Source organism: Ambystoma mexicanum, chromosome 1q (genome assembly GCF_040938575.1).
Source record: "Ambystoma mexicanum isolate Mex_15411 chromosome 1q, UKY_AmexF1_1, whole genome shotgun sequence".
Lineage (NCBI taxonomy): Eukaryota > Metazoa > Chordata > Amphibia > Caudata > Ambystomatidae > Ambystoma > Ambystoma mexicanum.
In genome coordinates this window covers 1,155,118,195-1,155,140,167 of record NC_090922.1, presented here as the reverse complement: position 1 = coordinate 1,155,140,167, position 21,973 = coordinate 1,155,118,195, and the positions used below count along the sequence as shown (strand labels likewise).

The 21,973-nt window shown below is 42.9% G+C and overlaps 1 protein-coding gene across 5 annotated transcripts in view; it reads right to left on the bottom strand.

Moving 5' to 3' along the window:
• SLC44A5 (solute carrier family 44 member 5) overlaps positions 1-21,973 on the bottom strand; it is a 1,500,346-nt gene that overhangs the window by 15,347 nt on the left and 1,463,026 nt on the right. For all 5 annotated transcript variants that reach the window (XM_069641896.1, XM_069641897.1, XM_069641899.1 and 2 more), the window contains one exon: positions 19,690-19,774. In XM_069641896.1, the coding sequence (XP_069497997.1) occupies positions 19,690-19,774 (85 nt within the window). The remainder of the gene's footprint in view (positions 1-19,689; positions 19,775-21,973) is intronic.

Sequence of the window (21,973 nt, the reverse complement as noted above, 5' to 3'; positions counted from 1 at the left end):
ACAAGAAGTGCAAAACTTGACAATCCGCTCTGAAGGGAAAAGAGACCCATGGGAGTGCATGAAAGTGGACACCATACCCATACTAGTAATGGTAGATACAGGTCTCCCATACCACAGTAGATGTGCACAACTATGAGAAAGAAATGAACGGACAACCTGAAGAATTGAGAGTCACCAACATCAGAGCCACAGGGTATGGCAAGAGTCCAATAAACATCACAGGATACAAGTGGATCCACTTAAACTTCAATGGCAGGGAAACATACTGCAAATTGTATGTGGCAAAGAACGGTCGTCGGTGGTAGGATGGGAGGGACAGGCAGCTCTATAAACAAAGGTTCTACCAGGTGAAGCAGCCCAAATACTATGAGTGTCTAGCCTAGATTTTAACTTCAATGAGGGTTTTGCAAAAATATTTCCGTTGGTGTTCAATGAAAAAAATTGGAATGCTTAGATGATTCAAACATAGAATTGTGTTGAAGACAGGTGACAGACCAATCGCAAACAAAGTAAGAATCAGCCCAGTTGGCAGAAAAGAGTAATTACAGAAGGAATTAACAAAACATTGTGAACAGAACATCATCGATCCCACTGAGTCATCCGAATATTTATGGCCCATTGTGATTGTACGTAAACCAGACATTTCTATAAGGATGTGTGTCGACTGTAGAGACCTTAATGCAAATATTTGGATAGACAGACATCCTCTTCCAAATATAACTCAAAATGTTAACTACCATGAAGCCTGCCAAATACTTTACTACGCTCGGCTTGCCATCAGCAAATCATCAAGTGGCGTAAGATGAGAGCTCAAAATATTTGACTTCATTTGTCACTCCTCTTGGAGCATTCAGATACCAACGCATGGCTTTCGGACTAGCATTCGCCGAAGTTGTTTTCCAGAGACTGGTGCAACAACATTTTAGTGGTCTTGATGGCATATATCTTTTCCAGGATGATATTCTATTTGCAACCATGACACAGGATGAACGCAGTGCCAATTTGTTAGGAGTATTAATTCAAGAAAAGGGACTCACATTGAGAATTGATAAATGGAGAATTAAAGTGAGAGAAGTGACATATTTAGGTCATACCATCAAATCCGACAAAAATAAAATGTATTTGAAACAATATCTAATATTCCAGCCCCCGCCAATAAAGATCAACTATGTAGTTTCTTCGGAATGGCGGAAAACTATTAGAAGTTTGTACCACATTACACAGACAGGGCACAAAACTTGAGGGCACTCCTTAAAAAGTTTCCAACGCTCTCGTGGTCTGAGGAATGCCAAGAGGAAATGGAGAACATAAAAAAGATGATAAATGAAGTGCCAACTCTCCGAATGTTTAGCACCATGACCTTAAACATCATCACTGTGGATGTCAGTAATGTTGGGTTGGGCGGAGTTCTCAAACAAGTCCAAGAGAATGGCATAGTGCCAATTACTTTTGCTTCAAGGGTATTAAAAGGGGCAAAGTTGAAGTATTCAACAATAGAAACTGAAGTGTGGGGTGTCAAATGGATCGTGGATCATTTCAGGAGTTTGATAAGGGATCTTCCAATAATTGTCAGAGCGGAACACAAACCGCTGATACATATTTTAAATTCTAAAAATCCTCACTTAATTTCTCCCAAGATACGAAGATGGATCCTTGATATAATGCAAATTAGCATAAAAGTAGTATACATGCCAGGTAAAATTAATATCATTGTGGATTGTTCTCCAGGCCGCCGTGGAACAATGAAGAACAAGATCAGAGCCAAATTGGGGGAGGAGATTTGGAATGCATCATTGCACACATTGAGCCAGGGATCTCAAAAGAGGAGTGGGCCCGAGCATCATCTGAGGATACTGAACACAACATTGCTGTGTCAGTCTATAGAGGAAGGTTGGGAGAAGGTTGATCATGCCTTTAAAGAATACTCACAAGTTCAGGATGAAATTGCTGAAGATCCGATGTGCGTTTTTAGAGGGGACTGAATGATTCCACCAGTGACTTTTAGAAAGAAGATCATGAATTTAGCCCATTAAGGGCATCTAGGTAGGAATCTTTCAAAAAGAAGACTTAGAGAGTGCTATTGGTGGCCGGGAATATGGACCGAAGACGAAGATTTAGTGAAGAACTGCCAGGCATGTGCAGTAAGTGGCAAGAGTAAAATAACTCAAGTCACACCTTTACAACCATCGGAGGTTCCAAACATGGTATGGAAAAAGCTAGCCGTAGATATCACAGGACCTTTTGAGACACTAGAGGCTCACAAAATATATATTGTAGTGCTAATGGATTATACTTCAAAATGGGTTGAATGGGGTATAATGGGGAACACAATAAGGATAGGAAAGATTGTGAGGTTTCTGGAAGATGTGTTCAATAGAGAAGGTGACCCACACGAAATTGTATCTGATAATGGAGCGCAGTTTCTGTCGCAAGGGATACAGGCGTTCCTGAAGGATCGAGCAATAGAACACAGAATTACTTTACTATATCATCCCATGGCCAGTGGATTAGCAGAAGGAAAGAATGGTTTTATAAAGAGCATAATCTTATTGGTGATGGCCAATTCATTACCGTGGAGGGATACACTTAAATAAGCACTCAATGCTTATAGAATGACTCCTCATTCCACGATGGAGGAAGAACCCTTCGTTATGATAAGGGGAAGAACAGCATCTAACAAGCTGAGACGACCATGGTTGTCTGTTAGACACAGGAAGAGAGATGACATTGTCAAAAGAGTAAAGAAAAAACAAAATAGATACACAGAGTATTATGACCACACCATGCATGCAAAGGAAGCCACATTTATGAAAGGAGATTGAGTGAGAGGGAACCCACCAAAGTCCCAAAGGGATTGTCCAAATTCATGGATGCTCAGAGAGCAGAAAAGTATCAGAGAAGTTCATGATTTTGGATGATGGAAGAAGGTGGTCATGTGGGAATGTCATGCAATCTACCTCCAAACATAGAAGACCAAATGATGTGACATTTGGCTCCAGGAGCAGAGGCTCAGATGGACAGAGATTGTCGGCAGATGCTGTAGGTCCAGCTGGACAGGTATTGTCGGCAGATGTCGTCAGAGTGAGGTCTTCAAGGAACAGAAGAATTGCTCCGAATATCAAGAGTAAGTATGTTTATTATTAACCGTATCCTTTTATCATTGATACCCGTTCTTGCCTCACCCCTCCTTTTCTTCCCCACTTCTCCCTTGTTTATCCCTTGGGGGGAGATGTTATGATGTATGTTCACATGCTCTGGCGTTGTTTCCGAACTATCGCGAGTTTGAGTACACAAGAGTGAGTGAAATAAGAATATGCCTCAGCGGACTACACCCCGTTCTTGGGGCTCTCTTTAATAAAGTAAATCCACCAAAAAGAACATCAAGGTGATCGATAAAATTCTGGAGCATTACAACTGCAAATATCTGGTATGGATCTGCGGCGACTTTAATGCTAGGATTAGCTCACTCCCATTGCATAAGATAAATAAAGTTGAGGATGTATCCAACAACAAACAAGGGATGCATTGGTATACCACCTTGCTACCGCATGGCTTGACGATGCTAAATGGGAACACTCTTAGTGACGCCAATATGGCTGCAACGAGAGTAGCTGGGTGCTCAGTTGCCACATTAGATTACATATTTGCAAATCACAAAGGAAAATAATATATTTATGACATGGGCATTTCGATCAGCGACCACTTGCCCATGTGTATATTACTATCACTTCCCACCGCTGTGAGTGTCAAGCAAGCGTGGGATAGTAATGGCCAGATCTATGTGAACAATGGCAATAATCGTATCCAATGGCATGCACGCAACTTAGATCTGGCAAACATAACGGCTAAACAAGCGCTCTTGAAGTTTATTGAGACATGCATGCTTGAAGAGGGTGACTCTGGTGCCATTGTGACCTCACTCGTCCCTGAAATGATGGAGGAGATTCAAAATCAAGTAATGTCCAGGCGGAAATACAAGTCAAACTTAGAAAGGTCTAATAAAAATATGCCTCATAATAGATATATCGATAAAGCCATTAGCACTGCAAAGAAAAATATGCATAGAGATATTGCTAATGTGATATATGACCCAGTGGCGGGCCCCCATAATGCTTTAATTACCTCTAGGATTAAAAAATGAAAAACAAATACCGTTGTTGGCTTAAACTCCATCAAAAAGGTCGCGAAATAGAGTGATGGCAGCGCATCGCCTCCATGACATGGGCAAATGACAGCTCGCGGATACGGGAGGTGATGCGTAGTGCCAAACCTCGAGACATCATGATAAATTGTATGTCTGAGGAAGTATGGAGTAACCACATTAATACAATTCTGGGTCACTCAGAATGTAACATCGAGCCCACTCAGTTTCCTGATGACGCATGGGTATGCAAGGCGTCAGTTCTTGATATCATTGTTATAATTGAACAACTTAATAGCTCTAGAACAGCAGGACCAGACAGTGCTTGTAATAAACTTCTGAAAATGGATGCTGATCTTTGGGCTGTCGTCTTGCATACATTGTTTGTCTAAACTGGCCTGCATGGTAAGATCCCTTAATCCTGGACTGTAAGCTATATTTTGGCATTGTACAAAAAGGTGCATGAAACGAGCCAACAAATTATAGAATATTAGCAATGCTCGATATTTCTTCAAAAATATTTTCAAGAGTATTACTGAAGGAATTAAATGAGTTGATTAACATCAATAATATTTTACCTGTAAATCAGGTAGAATTTAGACAGCATTCAAGTACGACGCACAATTTAATAGCACTGATCCCTCCAATAGAATATGCTCGAGAACGAAGGAAACTGAATGTCTATTGTGAGCTAATAGATTTTACAGCGGCCTTCAACTCTGTCTTTAGAAACCAGCTGTGGCAGAAATTAAGTGCTTGGAATATTCCCAGAGGACTTTTAAAGATGTTGATGTTGTTATATTCTAACATATCAGTAAAGAGCCGACTGGACGCAAAGGGGAAATTGTCTGCCTGCATACCTACCAGTTGTGGAGTTAAACAGGGATGCATAGTGGCAGTAACTCTGTTTAACTTATACCTGTCAGATATAGTCCTAGCATTGTTAAACCTTGGTACCCATCCGGTAATGCTAGGCTCATCATCAGTTGGATGGTTAGACTATGCTGATGACCTTATTTTGCTCGACTGTACACCAGCTGGCCTTCAGAGGATGTTGGATGCCTTAGCGGCATATTCCAATGAAAATGGCCTCAAAATAAATGTTGATAAAAGCAAAATAATGGTATCTTCGACAAAATCCATCTTGAAAAAGTATGTTTGGACCATGAATAATACTCCCCTTGAACAACTGCATATTTATAAGTACTTGGGAATAGTGCTTGATAGTAAGCTATCTTGGGAAAAACACTGGATAGCAATCAAAACTAAATGTTTGATATCAGTCAATATGATTAGTGCATTTATTGGGAGGAACGTTGGTTACTCAGCTCAAGCCATACTACTAATGTACACTGCAAAAATACAATCCATGCTCCTATACGCCATAGAGATATGGGGCCATAAATACATATGTAGGCTAATGAAATGTGAGGCGTTATTACTACGGGAATTCATGTGTCTTCCAATGTCTATTTCAATGGAGCATTTGCATTTGGAATTTGAAATTAAATGTACACAAGTTGAATACACCAGTAGATCTTTCAAGAGCTATGAAAACCCCGATTAAGCTAAGGAACAATACTATAATGGTATCACATATATGTGCTTTCGAAACCATAGATAAACATTCAGAAATGGGAAACATTCAGAAATGGGAACACTTGGTATTCTGAAATGTATACATATGAAATGGTTACAGGACGATATACAGCCTAATATGGCATCATCGCATACTTCAGTGAAACATCGGCTTAGAATGAAACAGGTACTATGTTTTAAAGAATCTCACATTGTTAAAGTAGCCACTCTCTCTCACAGTGGCCTCATTTTTCAGTATTATCTGAATCGTAAGTCTCCACCCGAATACACCAAGGCATACCCGAGCCCTATGACATTTTGTCATTACTTATTAATGAAGTTTAATAACACAGTGGTTCTCGAAACGCATGGAGCCCGTTTGGGCCTAAGTTGTAATAACAGGAATTGTCGCTTGAGTGGTTCCAATGTTAGCGAGTCACTCTACCGCATGATGATGGTATGCGAAAGTATATATGGCTTACGGCTGAAATGTCTTAAATCAAACAATAACTTAGTGGATGGAATTAATACAATAGCGCTATGGGAAATGTTTATGGACGGCAATGATTGCAATATTATCTATTTTATGATGTCTTATTACTTGCGAGTTGTTGATATTTTTAAAGATTTTTATGAAGTATTTTAACAAACGTTCGGCTCTACCAATTTTAGAATGTGTGTTAAAATTCCGTGTTATGATGAAATTGATGTAATGATTGTATGGAATTATATGAATATATGTGTACTTGTATATACAAAGCTGAAAGGTTATTTGGTATATTAAATAAAATGAAAAAGTAAATCCAGTTTATCATACTTGCCCATGTGCTTTCATTATATTACACTTTCCTCCATACTTATGGGTGTCCATCCTTGGGGACGGGACCAGAAAACCTTTAGCACAGCATAGAAGGAAAGCTTTTCCTTTATAAAATATTTGTGCTGCGCAGTATACGCAGCAGCAAGGACATGGCTACCCTACTGACTTGGCTATCAGCAACACTCGTCAGTCCTTTTATTCCTCGCTGAGTGAAATGGTTTGGACGAGTGTGTAATCTTTTACTGTGCAATTGCTTCCCTGATGGAATTTTTCTTTCTAATTCTATTACCTCCTCCTTACGGCAACACCAGTCGGATCTTTATGCCAGGAGTTACCAGTTTTTCATCCATCACTTTTTGTGTTGGCAGACATCCTAGGCCTCGAACACAGGTGGGGGGATGCTCCTCTTGTCACACCTTGTCATCGTGGACTCTTCATAGGAGATTGGCTAGGAGGAGAGCGGTCTTACAAGCGTCGCCTCCCAGGCATATCAAGGAGTTTCTCTCTTCTCAATTGCTGAGACATCAGGTAAGTCTGGCACCCCACCCTAGCGGGAGGTACACAAGTCCTGCAATGACTAATCCAATGTCACCATGGCCCATTCGTAAGCTAGGTTGGCTACTACCAGTGGAATCATGTGGTTCTCTCTGGAACTACAACCGGAGCGGGCACTGAGGCTTCTCAGGCTGTTGCTGGTGGAAACACTGATAATCTTGCAGGGTCTAGTACCAGGTCTGCTAGACCCAGAGTGACACCTCAACATCCAAAGCCCACAGGGCCCAAAATGAAAGAGGGTGCTTGACCTTCCAGTTGAAGCTCTTTTCAGTGTTTACTGGGGGTCACCCCAATGACCAGAAAGAGGACCTCCACATGGAGCAAGGCTCCCTGCCCCTCCAGTTCCCCAACACTGTTGTCCAGTGTGGCAATTCCACACGCTTTAAAGGGGTGGGGGGTGTTATCTCAGGTACAGAAACAGGCTTCCATCAAAATGGCAGCCAGCGAACAGGACAAACGTAAAGTGGCCACAACTTTACTGTCCTGAGCTGCAGAGGGAATATCCAAGGCATCCTCTATGGAGTATGCTCACCGCCCCTACATCAGCCATCAGTGCAGACTCCTGTGAAGAATTCTACCATCCGTACGGTGAGCGTGAGCTCGCCTTGGCTTTTTTGAAATTGTCTAATGAAATTGAATGATGGGAGATCAACCTCCGGAAGATGTGTGGGGCTAATCTGCACATATTTTCCTATTCTCGCTGCACAACAAACACATAGTCACTTGTTCTCTGGGTGGACACATCCTACAGGCGCTGTCCTCCTATCATGTTCAGCTGGAATGTGACAGCAATGGGTACATCAACGCACCTCAAAAAGGGGAAAGGCAAAACCTTCCTCCTGCCATGGCCAGCCTCAATAACTGACAAAGACTCCATTGATTCGCCCTATTCTTTGTCCACCCTGATGGTGGCAACGCATACTGATGAGAAGTTAATTGAAGCAGGCCTGCGAGAGGCCTGGTCGCAGGTCTGACAAAGGACAGGATACCCAACACCCTTTTGGTATGCATCTGTGTCAACCTGAAGTCAGCTCCTGCTCTTAGTTTCAAGGACAGTGACATGTAATGTCTGGGACAGCTGTTTGCAGTGGTCATCCCTGCAGGGGGACTCCAAGCAGTAAGGTAGGAGTATGCTGTTTGGTGGCAACCATAAGTCTGGTCTGACTGCTGCTTCAAAGGAAACCTGCCATTTTTAATCAGGAACCACAGGAACCTCATTTAACCAGAGTGACAATTTGATACACAACAGACAGGAAGATGGGTGGGACTTAGTAGTATATGTTGTCACCCCTTTACCTTTCCTGTTGCAAAGCACTCTGGTTGTGGCCTCACACACCCAGGATTGGTTCATTAAGGTAGGCTTAGTCTGCACCAATCACTGGGGCCCATTTGGCTTTAAAAGAGGGTTCAGTGCCTCTTTTGGCATATCATCCAACAACTTCAAAAGGAGTAAGAGGAAAGACTAATTTGGACCCTGCCTGAAGGTACAATCTGCCTTACAGCTTCGGCCAGTGAAGGAAGGCCAGGATTTCCAAGAGGGAAGCAAGATACTTCCCCTAAACATCTCTCAGGGAACAGAGGGAGATACCAAACTCGGAGGACCCATCCAGCTGCTCCAGAACTGGTACCCAGCACACAGCATACTTTGCTAGGTTCTGCCAGCAAGCTTCCTAGGTAGGAAGTTCCAGAGAGTCTCTGAACAAAGGCCTTTGCCTGCAAACACTCTCCTCAGCTTTGGGCCATCCACCTTAAAGAAGGATGACACAAGCCCAGCAAAGAAGCTTTGCAGAGTGCCACGACAAGTATCAACCAGCATCCATCAGGCAGTTGAGCTCTCAAACCACGATCGGCTGCACCACTTACTGTTGTCATGCTGCAGTCAATTGAGCCATCTGAGACGCCTCGACCAGCATTCCAGATTCACCAACCAGGACAGAGACAACGATTCTTGAACCCCGAGCCACTGTGTATGCCAGCCTGCAGCCGTTCATCCAGCCACGCTTGCGAACTGCCTGCTGCCTGCTACCCACAGCTGTGTCCAATCTTGAACTGTGTTGCAGGAGCTGCAAAGTGTCATGGAACTGACTCAACCCTGTCGAGCATTTAGAACATCTCAAGCACAAGATACATTGTGGTTCTATCCCCCTGGTCATTCTCCGCAGTCCATTAGTGACAGTTACTACCCATTGCTCCCATTGTGCTGAAACCAAATAACCTTGAACAATGAGATTACTTACTTTACCAACTACTCTCCTGTCAATATCCAGAGTGCATACATTTTCCTTTTTGAAACTGTCTGTCCTCTGCATTCCTTTACAGGTTGGGTTGTATTGTGTAGTGTGCTAGAACTGTTTGTTTAATAATAATAATAAAGTAGATATGTTTATACCACCTTGACTGTACAGTCCCTTTTATCATTGGGTAATAATAATATTTTTCCTGTGTTGCAACTAACCAATGATCCACGACCTCGCAGAGATACGCCTGCTGTTCTGTCCACATTACCAATATTGGACAAGGGGGTTTATAATTGACTTGTGTTTCAAATCTGTTCAGATCCCTTCTGGTGTACTAGAGGTGTGGGGCTGATAGATGGTTTAGAAACTGATATTCATTCCTGGACCACCGGTGCCCCGGAAGTTGATTCGTCACAACTCCACTTCCTCCCACTGTTAGCAAGGGGGATATTGTAAAGGGTGGAATGGTCCTCATGTTGTTGTGGTTGACATCATATCCTATCTAGTATTCTTTACTCAGATATGGGGCCCCATCACCGGTCAGACACCCTACTTGGTATCCAGCTCGACCCTCATGGACACGATCAGCTTCTTCATCTTGGACTCCAACAGCCTTTACTCAATCAACCTCCTCAGAATACAGGTTATTTGGCACGTTTCAATGCATCATGCACTCTGACCCTATGAAGGGATAGCTTAAGGATCTTATTAGGGAGATCATCCCTCAGACCAACCCTTCACCACAGGCCAATCCTTGCCACTGCTGGCAGTTTCTCCTGCTCTGCTAGAATCTGCTTTGGAGTCATAGAAATCAGTCCATCCTGTTCCGGGCGCTTCTCAGAGAGCCACTTTGTCAGCTGAGGAGCCTGTGAAGACCCTGATTGTACAACATGACACTGATGATGGGGATAATGGGGATGAGAGTGAGTAAGAAGCAATTCTGTTGGCTAAGGCTTTCATAGCAGGATGGTGAGGATTGATGATTTAATGGGTTTTCCAATGCCACAAAAAATCTGAGTGCTTTTGGGAGTGCCTCAGCTTAATGAATCAGACAAGACTGGTATTCCATTGCAAAAAGATGTTTTACCTGAGGTCAAGGCCATGAGGAATAAATCCTCATTTAGTCATGGTGGTTAGCAAAAGAATTGAGGACATGCAGTACCAGATTTTGGACTTAAGTTTTGAAGGTAATGACCTCCTTCACTCATCAACTGATGAGGAATCAAATGAAAAGAAGATATTCACCTTAACAGCAAAGTTTCTTATGAGGCTCACTAAAGGGTCTCATAAACACTTCCAGGCTTCTAGGCTGTCCCGTTCTGACTTTAAGAATAAGAGTTACAGGATTTTTGTAGCTGTCACAAAATAAAGGGCAGGCAGCCCGACAGGTCGCAGAACTTTCAATATAGAAAACGACAATGAACATGAAAGAGAGGATTCTTAACTTCCCCCTCCACTGCAGAGGCTAAGAAGTAATGAGACAACCATCCGGATCCCCTCCTCCCCACTAGGGGGCAGAATCTTTGATTACCAGAAAAAGTTGGCGTTCCATCTCTCAGGATTCCTGGACCATATCTGTAGTTTCGAAGGCGTACCGGTTACCTATTCACCCATGCCCTCACTCATCTCCTCCACTCATTCAATTCGGTTTGGTCGTTCTGTTTCATGAGGTTGCCAACCCTCTAGAAATCAGGGCGAAAGAGGAGCTTCTGTTCCCGCAAAAGGTATACAACTCTTACTCTTGCTGTTCGATGTTCCCAAAAAGAACCAGGCAGACCTGCGGACAGTGTTGGATGTTTCCTTTTAAATCTTTGCCTTCACTTACAGGAATTCAAAATGGTCTCACCAGCTCATATTCAGATTACTCTGAACCAAGGAGATTGGTTGCACGCTGTGGATATGAAGGACACTTATCTCCATGTACCAATCTTTGCTGCACACAAGAATTACCTCAGATTTTTACTTAGCCAACATCATTATCAACACTGAGCTCTTGCTTTTGGCCCGAATATATAGTGTTATTACAAAGCTTATGAGCCCAATCTTGGCTCAACTCACATCACAGGGGATTCATATTAACCCCTATTTACATGACTGGCTGGTGAGGGCAAATTCGAGCCAGCAGGTGTCAACATCTCTACAATGATTGCTGAATCTACTATTCAAGCTGGGCTCTCTGTCATTCACTCTGTCTGGGGCTCTCTGTCATTCACAAAAAAATGTGTCTAATTCCAACCCAGGACATCACCTTCATTGGATTCAGATTGGATTCTAGAGTATTCCTCATGCACCAGAGAATGCAAGGCATAAAACATTTGATTTCACACTTCCTGAGAGAAGCACCTTGGTGTGGTAGTTCTAACACCTCTTTGGTCTCATGGCTGCATACATCTTAGCTCTTCCCTTAGCTTGACTCAAGATGAGAAGGATTCAGCTGCATTTGGCAGTTTCATGGGACCAGGAGTGGGATCCTCCATCGAAGAGGATCATAATTTCTTTCTCATTAATTCCAGATTTTCTTTGAGTGAACGGCTAGAACCTTGAGCAAGGTGTCCCATTTCAGGATCCTCCTCACCTTCACACCATAACTACAGATTCAACCTTGATACGCTGAGGAGCTACCCCTGGTCAATTTCAGACTCATGCACTGTGGTCCCCTACAAACAGTGAATGCCATATACACGTGCTGGAATTGCAAGTGATTTTCAAGACACTAAAATAATGTGCTCCCTTGATTCGGAATTTTAAAATCCAGTTAAGAACTGAAAGAACGACGCCATGCTTTATATAAACAAGCAGGGAGGAACAAGATCCCCCTTGTGTAATCTTGTTATCCAAAACTTGGAATTGGCTGTTCGACATCAGATAGCTCTCCAGGCTGTTCATTTGCCTGGAGACCTTAACGTAAAGGCAGACACAAGGACTCGGTTCTGCAGGAGATCTTTTCAAATGGGGACACCCTCAGGTGGATCTCTTTGCAACATCGCAAAACAGCAAATGCCCAGAGTTCGCAGCTCTGTTGGGGCAGGGTGGATTTGGATTCCCTAGGGGATGCGCTTCAGATTCCTTGAGACAGCAAAGTGTGTTATGTGTTTGCCCTGCTGCCTCGTGTTCTGAGTGTTCTCTCAAAGTTTTGAATGTCAAGTCACTGTGCTCTAATAATGATAGTACCAAGCTTGCCCACCCAGATTTGGTACTCAGCTCATGTGGTCCATGGGCACTTACAGTGTTGCAGGATCGTATGTCACTATAGGGAGTCAGGTGTTGCATTCCTCTGTGACATCATTGAAATTAGGATGGTGCCTGTGCATTTCGTCTTTGCCAGGTTAGATCTGTCTCATCACAATATGGTTATTATGCAAGCAGCCAGGAAGCAGTCCACTAGATCCCAATAATAGCAAGTGGACACATTTCACTTTTTGGATGCTTGAGCATTTCCTGAATTCTCTACAGCCTTCATTGGACAATGTATTCTATTTTGTATCCCATGTGGCATCAGCAGGCATTAATATCCACTTGTGTCACACTTATTTGACTGAGATTGGAGCTTCTGTCAGCTCTCTGAGTTTGAATATCTCTATGTCAAACACTGTTATTAAAAGACACTTTAATCGCCTACTCCATCGTTATCCACCGGTGGCGAAGCCTCATCCGGAGTGGGATCTCAATATAGTACTAACAGCGATGTCTCATAAGCCATTTAAAACCATGGTGACATCTGACATAAAATTGTTGTTGTGGGTAGAAAAACGCCATTTTGGTCACCATTGCTTCTGCTAGGAGGATCAGTGAAATTCAGGCACTTTCTGCATCAGAGCCCTATGCGGTGTTTCACAGGGATAAGGGGGTCCTTAGAATGCACCCAAATGTTTTGCCCAAGGTAGTGTCAACTTTTCACTTGAATCAAGAAATCACGTTTCCTATATGTTTTCCTTCCCCTTAAATGGACAGAGAAAGTATCCTGCACAAAAGATGTTCGGCGGGGGCTTAAATTCTATCTAGATCGATCAAAGGCATACAGAAAATCTGACAGTTTATTTGTGCCGTTTGTAAGTCAACAGGCTGGCCTAGGGATTTCGAAAACCACCATAGCAAAATGGGTTGTCTCTTGTATTTGTGAAGTGCACAAACTTCAAAAGAAGGCAGTACCCAAAGGCTTGCAGTAAGAGCTAAAGCTAAAGCGGTCAGCTTTCCAATAGTATGTCCTGTGGGAAGAGATTAGTAAGGCAGCGACTTGATCTTGTCTGTCAGCCTTCTGAAAACACTCCTGTAAGGATACTGAAGCCAGGTCAGATGCTAAATTTGGGCAGGCGGTTCTACAGAACCTATATTCTTAGGTTGTCTTCCAACCTCCCAGTAGGATTAATAATGTTTTAATCTCCCATGAGTATGAAGGAAAAGGGGGTGGGATGTAGGAGTACGAAAAAGTTACTAATTGTACTTGTAGTCCGTTGTCCACTTTCCTCCATATGCCCACCGTCCCTCAATAAATAAGCTGTTAGGCTTCCTGTCTGGCGGATTCAAGGACTGACAGGTGTTGCCGTTAGGCGGACTCAGCAGGGCTAGCCACACCCACATTGTTGAGCTTAGAGCGCAAAGAAAAGCTTTTTTAAAGGGAAAGCTGTCCTTTTATGCGGTGCTAAATGTGTTCTGGTCCCCTGTCCAAGGACGGACACCAATAAGTATGAAAAAAAGGGGACTATACTCTAGGAGAACAGAAGGCCCTACGGTAAGTAACTTTTTCTGAGGGCCAGATGAAAAGCTCATATCTTGTCATTTCACCTGTCACTTAAGCAACCATTGAAAAAGAATTATGGATTATCTCCAGAAAATCATAAGATGACATTTGACTTGATAGAATAAAAAATAAACACATTGTTAGAAGAAACTAGAAGAAGCTGACATCCTGTGTTATTAGCTTTTTGCTGCAGATGGAGCCTGCCCTGTGATAAAAATAATGCAAAAAGCCTGCTCTATCAGTGAATTCCATCACACATCCTTTTTGTGTAATCAGAGAATGAAAAATGACATATTTTAAATAGTTGCATGTACAATTGAAAAAACACTAATATCTGAAAGGGAATGTGAGGGACATAAAATATATATGGCTAAGGTGATGATGAATTCTATGTATGTTTTTGATAAAACAGTGCATATTTTGTCATACCCGTGTGTGGTTCACAGAAACCCTGGCTTCTCGTGATTTATACCAGCCAGATCAAAAATAAAATACTACCACTTGGCCAAACGTCAAAGGTATGCAAAAACCTTTATTGAAGAATACCAATATTCTAGCAAACATATCAGTTTATGATGCCAAATAAAAAAAAAGTGGGGGAGGGGGTTCAAGAAAAGCAGAGAAATATGCATATGATAATTCTCCAGGGTGGAAAGAAGATCCACAATCTGAAGTTAAAGACACCCACTATATTGTTTAAGGTTCTTTGAGATGGGGTTTGGTGATTACTCCTCAAAGAGAAATTTGTAGTGCAGAGAAACAGGAATGAATTTTAAGAGGATAGTTCAGTGGCAATGTGTTTGTCTTAGAAGCAATTCAAGGCAGAACAACACAGGTTCAAATCCCGGTGCCGCACTTAGAGACTGGTCTCGGGTATTAAGTATGCTATGAAAAAATTAATTAAGAGGCTTTGGGCCAGTGGGATCATGCCCCATTAGAGAACTCCTGGTGTGGGAAGGATCATCATACTATTTAAGGGCTAAACCACAGGGAAGAAAGTCAGCCAGACAAGGAATCAGACAAGGAGAGACAGCAGACAAACGACAAGAGGAAGTTAAGAATAAAAGGCAGACCAGAACTCTGGGAAGCACATCATTTATTGAGGAGCTTTAAAACAGATTGGAACAGAGTACATTCTAGAAATTAGAAGCTGTGACAATGCTTAAACGTTGGAGAGATTTCCATCTATGGAATTACAGCTGACCCTAAGGTTTTACAGTATTCTATTCAGAGAGGGGAAGGAACTCCATTGCCCTATTATCAACTGCAGTTTTTTGCAAAGAAATGGGAAAACTGATTATCTACATCCATTTAGAAATCAACTAGATTGGTTAGGGTAATGTGTTTTAGCTAATGTGTGACCAATGGGGTGATGGACTGCAGGGGATAATTAGAATTGTATATGGGTTTTAACCAATGGTGAGTGCGGGATCATGTTGTAATCTTTATTATGCATAGTTTTGTTAATTTGCGGTTTTCAGCTATAAAAGATGTAACTTTTTCGGTGGGGCAAGCTCTGTGTTAGTTTAGTTCTACGGGACCATCTGGTACTTTTGCATGTAATAAAACTTACATTAGGATTCTTCCCCACTCTCCGACGCCTCTTGGAGGTGTTGAAGAGCTGCAAGTTTAAATATAATGGATATGTGAGCTGTCCATATTAGTGACTATATGTGCTGAAAGATACATTTTCTCCATAGAGTTTCATCGTCTCTATAGACGATAGTTCTATATTGGTTCTTAATATCCAAGAAACATTACTTGCTGAAAATCCCCAAATCGATGTTCAAAATGAGTGTTGATTGTAGATTTTTGGTTGTTGCCCCTCTCCTTTGTAGCAAGTTTCCACTTGTCCCCCTTAATATGGATAGTTACCTCTTTTCCCACAAGGTTATTAAGATGTGGCTCTTTTGCTATGTCCCACCTTGAGGGTTTGTTACTCATGAGTCTGCTGAGTTCGCAGCTTGATACCGTTGCGTCTGTCTGGTGGTGAGTTACGAACATATTTTGGAATTCTGTCAAAACATCAGGTGTAAGTTTGTTGCGCCTTTCGTGTTAGGGGCCTTATTTTGTGGAGTTAGGACAGGTCTTTCAAGATGTTTACCATCAGGGGTGCCAGCTTCCCCTACCTTGCGGCCCTACACTGGAATGCCCTCCCCACTGCCCTGCGAGCTGAACCTTCTCTGACCAGCTTCCGCAAAACCTTGAAAACCACCCTGTTTGCTTGATTCTCCACCGTCTCTCATGTACACCCGCCATATGTATACCTGACCTGTGTACGCCTCTATGCATATTATATGTTACGCCTATGTACCCAATCTGTAACTTATGCATAATGTAACTAAGTTGTCTGCAAGTAACAGCGCCACAATGCCCTTGGGCTGCCTGCGCACTATACAAATGTAAAAAAATTAAAAATTAAATAAATCACTTCTAAATGTTAGGAGTCAACATTATCTGCATGCAGATTACAATCCTTCAGAATTCACAGGTTCTTAGCTTCCATAAGAATCTCTAAGGCCAGATCAAGCAAAGATTTTGAAAAATGTGCATCATTGCCATTGTCCTGTAGAAAAACAGAATGGTTTTCCAAAAAATGGGTGACATTTTGCAGGGACAAAGCAGCATTTCACTGCATAAATGGCCTTACTTTCCACTAGTGAGACATTGACCTGCAGAATATAAATCATCTCTGGGTCTCCGCCAGAGCCTGACTCTCTATTAAATAGATGTATTTTATAGTCCTCTGGCCCTAAGGACCACTTTGCAGTCTTCTTGCTACCAGGTTTTGTTTAAAAAAGTAACACCTATGTTTCTGAAGTAATAAGAGTTGCCATTTCTCTGCACTGTTTGCTAGCTGAGCGGACATTCATGACTGCAAAGGATGGCAGATAAACAGTGGATTTCTCTGAGGGACTCGTTTCCTCATTAATCGGTCGATCAGCGTGGGGAATGCTACCTAATTTTAAACTCTGTAAAAATGACCATTTAGTGCTGGGGAGGTATATTTTGGGTTTCAATTGGAGCACATTAGCTCCTGTTCCAGTTGATGGCTACAAGAAAGGCAGGGGGGTGGCATCTGCCTTTGTCACTTTGATTCAAAGGGCGTATTACTATGCTCCTTAATTACCTGGGCTATTTACTGATTGTATTCTTTAATTAGTACCCATGGACACAGTTTGTGATATTAATTGATTTGAGGAGACCTTTCACTTTATTTAGTGTCACCGGTTTGAAACAGACAGCCAGGTCTGATGCACACTTCGGTAAATACACAGACCTTGAGAGACATTCACATTGTGTATATTTTCTTTGTGGAGTCTGCAGGGCACTGCTGATAGAGTTGCACGCACTTAGGTCTGTGCCCCTACAGATGGCAGGAATACTGGCTGATGACAGCCCAGAAAGGAGAAGAGAAAAAGAGAACAGGAGGAAAAAGGTGGGGGCCAGAAAACATGGGAGAAGGACACAAATAATTGAAGGGAGAGGAGAAAACAACAATATGAGGAAGAAAATCTATGCAAAAGAATTGGAAGGAGAGTCAGAATGGGGTAAGGAGAGAAGGGAGAGAGTGGAGGAGGAAGCCAACAAAGTCTGAGAAAATTAGAGGAAGCATGAGAGAGAAACAATGAAGAGGGGATACAAACAGAGAGCAGGAAGAAAAAGCATTTGAGAGAAAAGGAGGAAGAGACATATAGAGTGGGTGGAGAGAGGAGGAGAGAGAACAAGACCGAGAAAATAGGGTGCGAAAGAACAGAAGAGGGCAAAAGTATCAGACCAAACATGAAATGTAGAAGAAATAGAATGTGAGAGGGAAAAGATTTGGAGAGAACATTAGGTTGAAAGCAGGAGAGCGAGAAAGAATAGGAGAGAGAGACATAAGAGCAAAAAGACAATGGGCCTCATTATGACTCTGGCGGTAGCCATGCCAGTAAATACCAGCACAAATGCCGTCGGAATCATTTTTTTTCCGGCGCCTGGGAATAGGGAACTACCAGGGCATTACAGCCCCGTCAGTCCCTCCGGTCAGGCTCCGCAAAAAAGAACATTCCCATTGAGTCACAATGGACTCAATGGGAATGGGGAGGACAGATTCACCGGCATTGTGTGCAACAGTCCCGGTGCATCCATCAAGGTCTGCGAGCGGGTGCCGTTCCACCCACCAGGTCAGACCTGGTGGGCTTAAAGGCACCCACTCGCAGAATTCGTAGTTTGCCGATCTGGAAGCAACAGTACTGGCAAGCTTACCAGTACGGCTGTTTCCAGACTGGCAAACTCGTAATGAGGCTCAATGTGTGTTGCTAAAAGGGCACCAGGGACACCATCCCTGATTTGTTGTGGAATTCGATCCATGTGAGAGATTTTGTGACATACCGATAGGAGCAATAGGAATTCCAGCAGCATCAAACAGGCACAGGTGCACCAGAATGATAACCAGTAAGGTCCTCATGTTGGTACAGGGATATTGAGGAAGACGACAAAGAATGAATGATGAGAGAACACATACCTTAAGAAATCACAACCTTGAAGAAAAGACAAAAAGTTGGGGAAACATATTGGAGCTCATTTTGCTCTGCAGCGTAAATTGCTTGTGGGGACTGCTCACGTTTGCACTTACATGCAAACAGGTCCCCTCTGGACAATTTGTGCCATTTGCATTGCAGAGTGCACGTGAGAAGTGTAAAGGGATGGGGGCAGTTTCTCCACACCTCTCATTTGGACTGCACCATGCACACACGCAGGAACATTTACAATGATTTCCTATGGAATCCGCCTGCGTTTTGCTGGTTCTCTTCTGGCTACCTCGCGCTTCATGGAGAAATCCCTGACAATCCTTGGCTGCTATTTCCCAAAATAAATTCATGCAGGACACAGAGGGTCTTTATGTCCTAATAGAGCCAACATGCTCACAAGCATTAATATGCAGAAATTATGCAAAACCGAAAGAGGGGCCATTTTAGGTTAGGCGCATACCAAGTGAAACTCGTGAATCACCTCAGTGAGACTCTGTTTCACCTGCTGAAATGCCTGTGTTATGGCAACGACCTTAAGCAGTAGATTAGTAAAATACCGTTCACACTGTGCCAGAAAGTGACATGCCTGTTCTTATCCATAGTCCTCTGATTAGCCCTAACAAAAATGAGGATTGTACCGTTAGCCTAGAATAATGCATGTTTACGACGTTTCCTGGGGCAGGGTGGGTGATATTTGACTAGACCAACTGTTATGGCGTAATCGCTTACTTGATGTGCAAGTGGATGTCCATGTAAAGGTGGCCATCCGCTAATTATGAGGTGCAGCACCTGGCAGCAATTCCTTCCATAGTGAAGCGGTTACTTATTTTCAGAAAGCAAACATGGGCAGGTGTTCTATGGAATGTCGCCCGTATACGTATGATGCATTTAAATAGCCAAGAGGCCTCTGGGTAAGCTGTACGTGCACTCTTTCAATATCTAACTTAGCTTACATTTTAGATTCAGGCAGCAACATCTTACGCAAGGATACACACAAGCTTTCTTCTTAAATACAATTCTTAATACATCAACTCATTTAGGCTTGGACTTCCAAAATCATCTGGGCGCAACGATAGAATGTGTACATGTGAGTGCATCATACTTACAAAAGCAGAGGAAAAGTGTGTCAACACACATTGCATAGACGCTGAAGAACCCGTGTGCAATCAGATACGATCCAATGATGACAGTCTACAAATTGAAAAAGAAACACCAGATCAGTGCTGCGCTGGGCATTCGCGTCAGCTAAGTCCAGGAAGGACCTGCACAGCCTCAGAGAAGGGTGCCAGCAGTCACACACAACACGTTTACAGGGGTGTGTGATTGCAGGCCGCCCTCAAAGGCCAGGCTCGTTGCTTCCTAGGCTGTACAACCCCCTAAAAGCTCAGGGCGTGGGCAATCAAAGGCCGTGGACACCATTTAAAACATGTGCACGATCAATGTACCATGAATTCTGACAATTTGATAGCAGAGTGATGGATAGCCATTCATGGTACGTGTGCATTGATCATTGAGAAGGGGTGGATAGTGGGTTTATGTCCCTGCCGATGGTGGCAACTGGGCTATTAATGCATTAGTAGCCTTCTATTACACCTTCACATTCCTGCTGGCAACAAGGTCCTGCTACACCTTCCAGATGTGAAGACCCTCACTCAGAAAGACTCTGACCTCTTGCTGGCAGTTGCCATCTTCCTGTGCTCTGAATTAATAGCTCGTGATTCAGATGCCTGCTACTTTACAAAATTGGCTTTACAAAGTTCTTCTAACATGCATCTGAATGTTTCTGTATGTCGCTGTTGCTTAGCTTGTGCGTGCGTACCGTGGATGCATGTTTGTGCCTATACAGTGATGGCATGCAATCTGCTTTGTGTTTACACACTTGCATTGCTTGACACTAACTGAGAAGATGACGTCCATGAAATGAAATGTTGCCAAACTGCTGAGTGTGACCTGCAGCCCGCCCACATTTGGTCGGACTGGCACATGATACCCCATTGTAGCATAAGTGTATTCTCAAAGGCTTGGCCATATGAATACAGTTAGAAGGAATGGAACAGGTTTCCTGTTTCCCCGCACCTGGCCCAGAACTCTGATTGTCCGCAATCAACACATACAGAAAACTCGACTTATATTTATCAGGACTGTTTATTATAAGTTGGTTGTGACTATGGATAAATAGACCCAGTGACAACCCTCCCTAAAATGCTTGGGATGAGCTTTCCGACCAGGGGAAAACATGGGTTGCTAGAGCAACCAGGGCCGAAAGCCACGCACAGAGAAAGCAGCATAGTGGTACAATGAAAGAGGATGAAGGGCTGAAAATAAAGGAAGTCTTAGGTATTTAATTACCAATAATCACCCAGCTGCAACAGGTGATAACGGCCTGGGACCCAAGTTACGCCCGGGCCTTTAACGAGGGTCCCAGTGCCATTACCACCCGTTCCAGTCCATGGATCGGGTGACTATTGCTATTAGCACTCCCGGTTGCCAATCCCGAGAGAGACAGAGGAGAGAGTGTATGTGTGTGTGTGTGTTTTATGTGTGTGAGAGAGAGAGGGAGAAGGAGAGGGAGAGAGAGAGAGAGAGAGAAAGAGAAAGAGAAAAAGAAAGAAAAAGAAAAAGAAAAAGAGAAAGGACTAGTCTTGTCCCTCACTGGTGAAATAGATGGGTCACCATTGGAAATAAATCTCAAAAGGAAGGCAAAGGAGCAGACACTGCTTGGGGGCTCTCCAACCTTCTAAGGAGCTTTGGCACTAAAATTAGTAAAAGAAGCAACCATGGACCTGCATCACAAGGCTCACTGGTAAACTTAACTGTGATTGGGCTTAAAATGGTTTGAACTTGCTCTAAATCTTGCGCAACAAGACAATACAGCAAACAAACGCATTGTAAACGTTTTTGAAGTAAGCGCTCAATATTAGTGTGATGACAAATGATTGCTGCAAGTACAGTTAGAGATGCCTAGATCACATACAATAATGAATACTCGTTACTCTTAGTCCTACTTCTCTCTTACACTGTACTGTACTGATACTTCCTAAATCAGATGTTTAACCTCACCATAGCAATGATTCCAATATGTGTATCCATTCTCCATGCGTACATTGAGACTCTTCCCTTTCTGATCTCCTGTGCATAAGGTTGGGACCGACCTCCTGCTTATTTCCAAGCTATGTCCTCGCTGTGGCCCCTCCTTGAAGAAGGGTTGGAAGGGCAGTTACGAGAAAGTGTAGGTCTAGGGGTAGGAAGATTGCGATACGTAATCAAGAGATTAGCCATGAATCCTCCTTGCTTGCTAGAGTCCTTACTAAGAAATAAATCACAAACACAATGAAGTGAATGCAACACACATGTTTATTACACCTATTATACGTACAGCACTGCATTCAC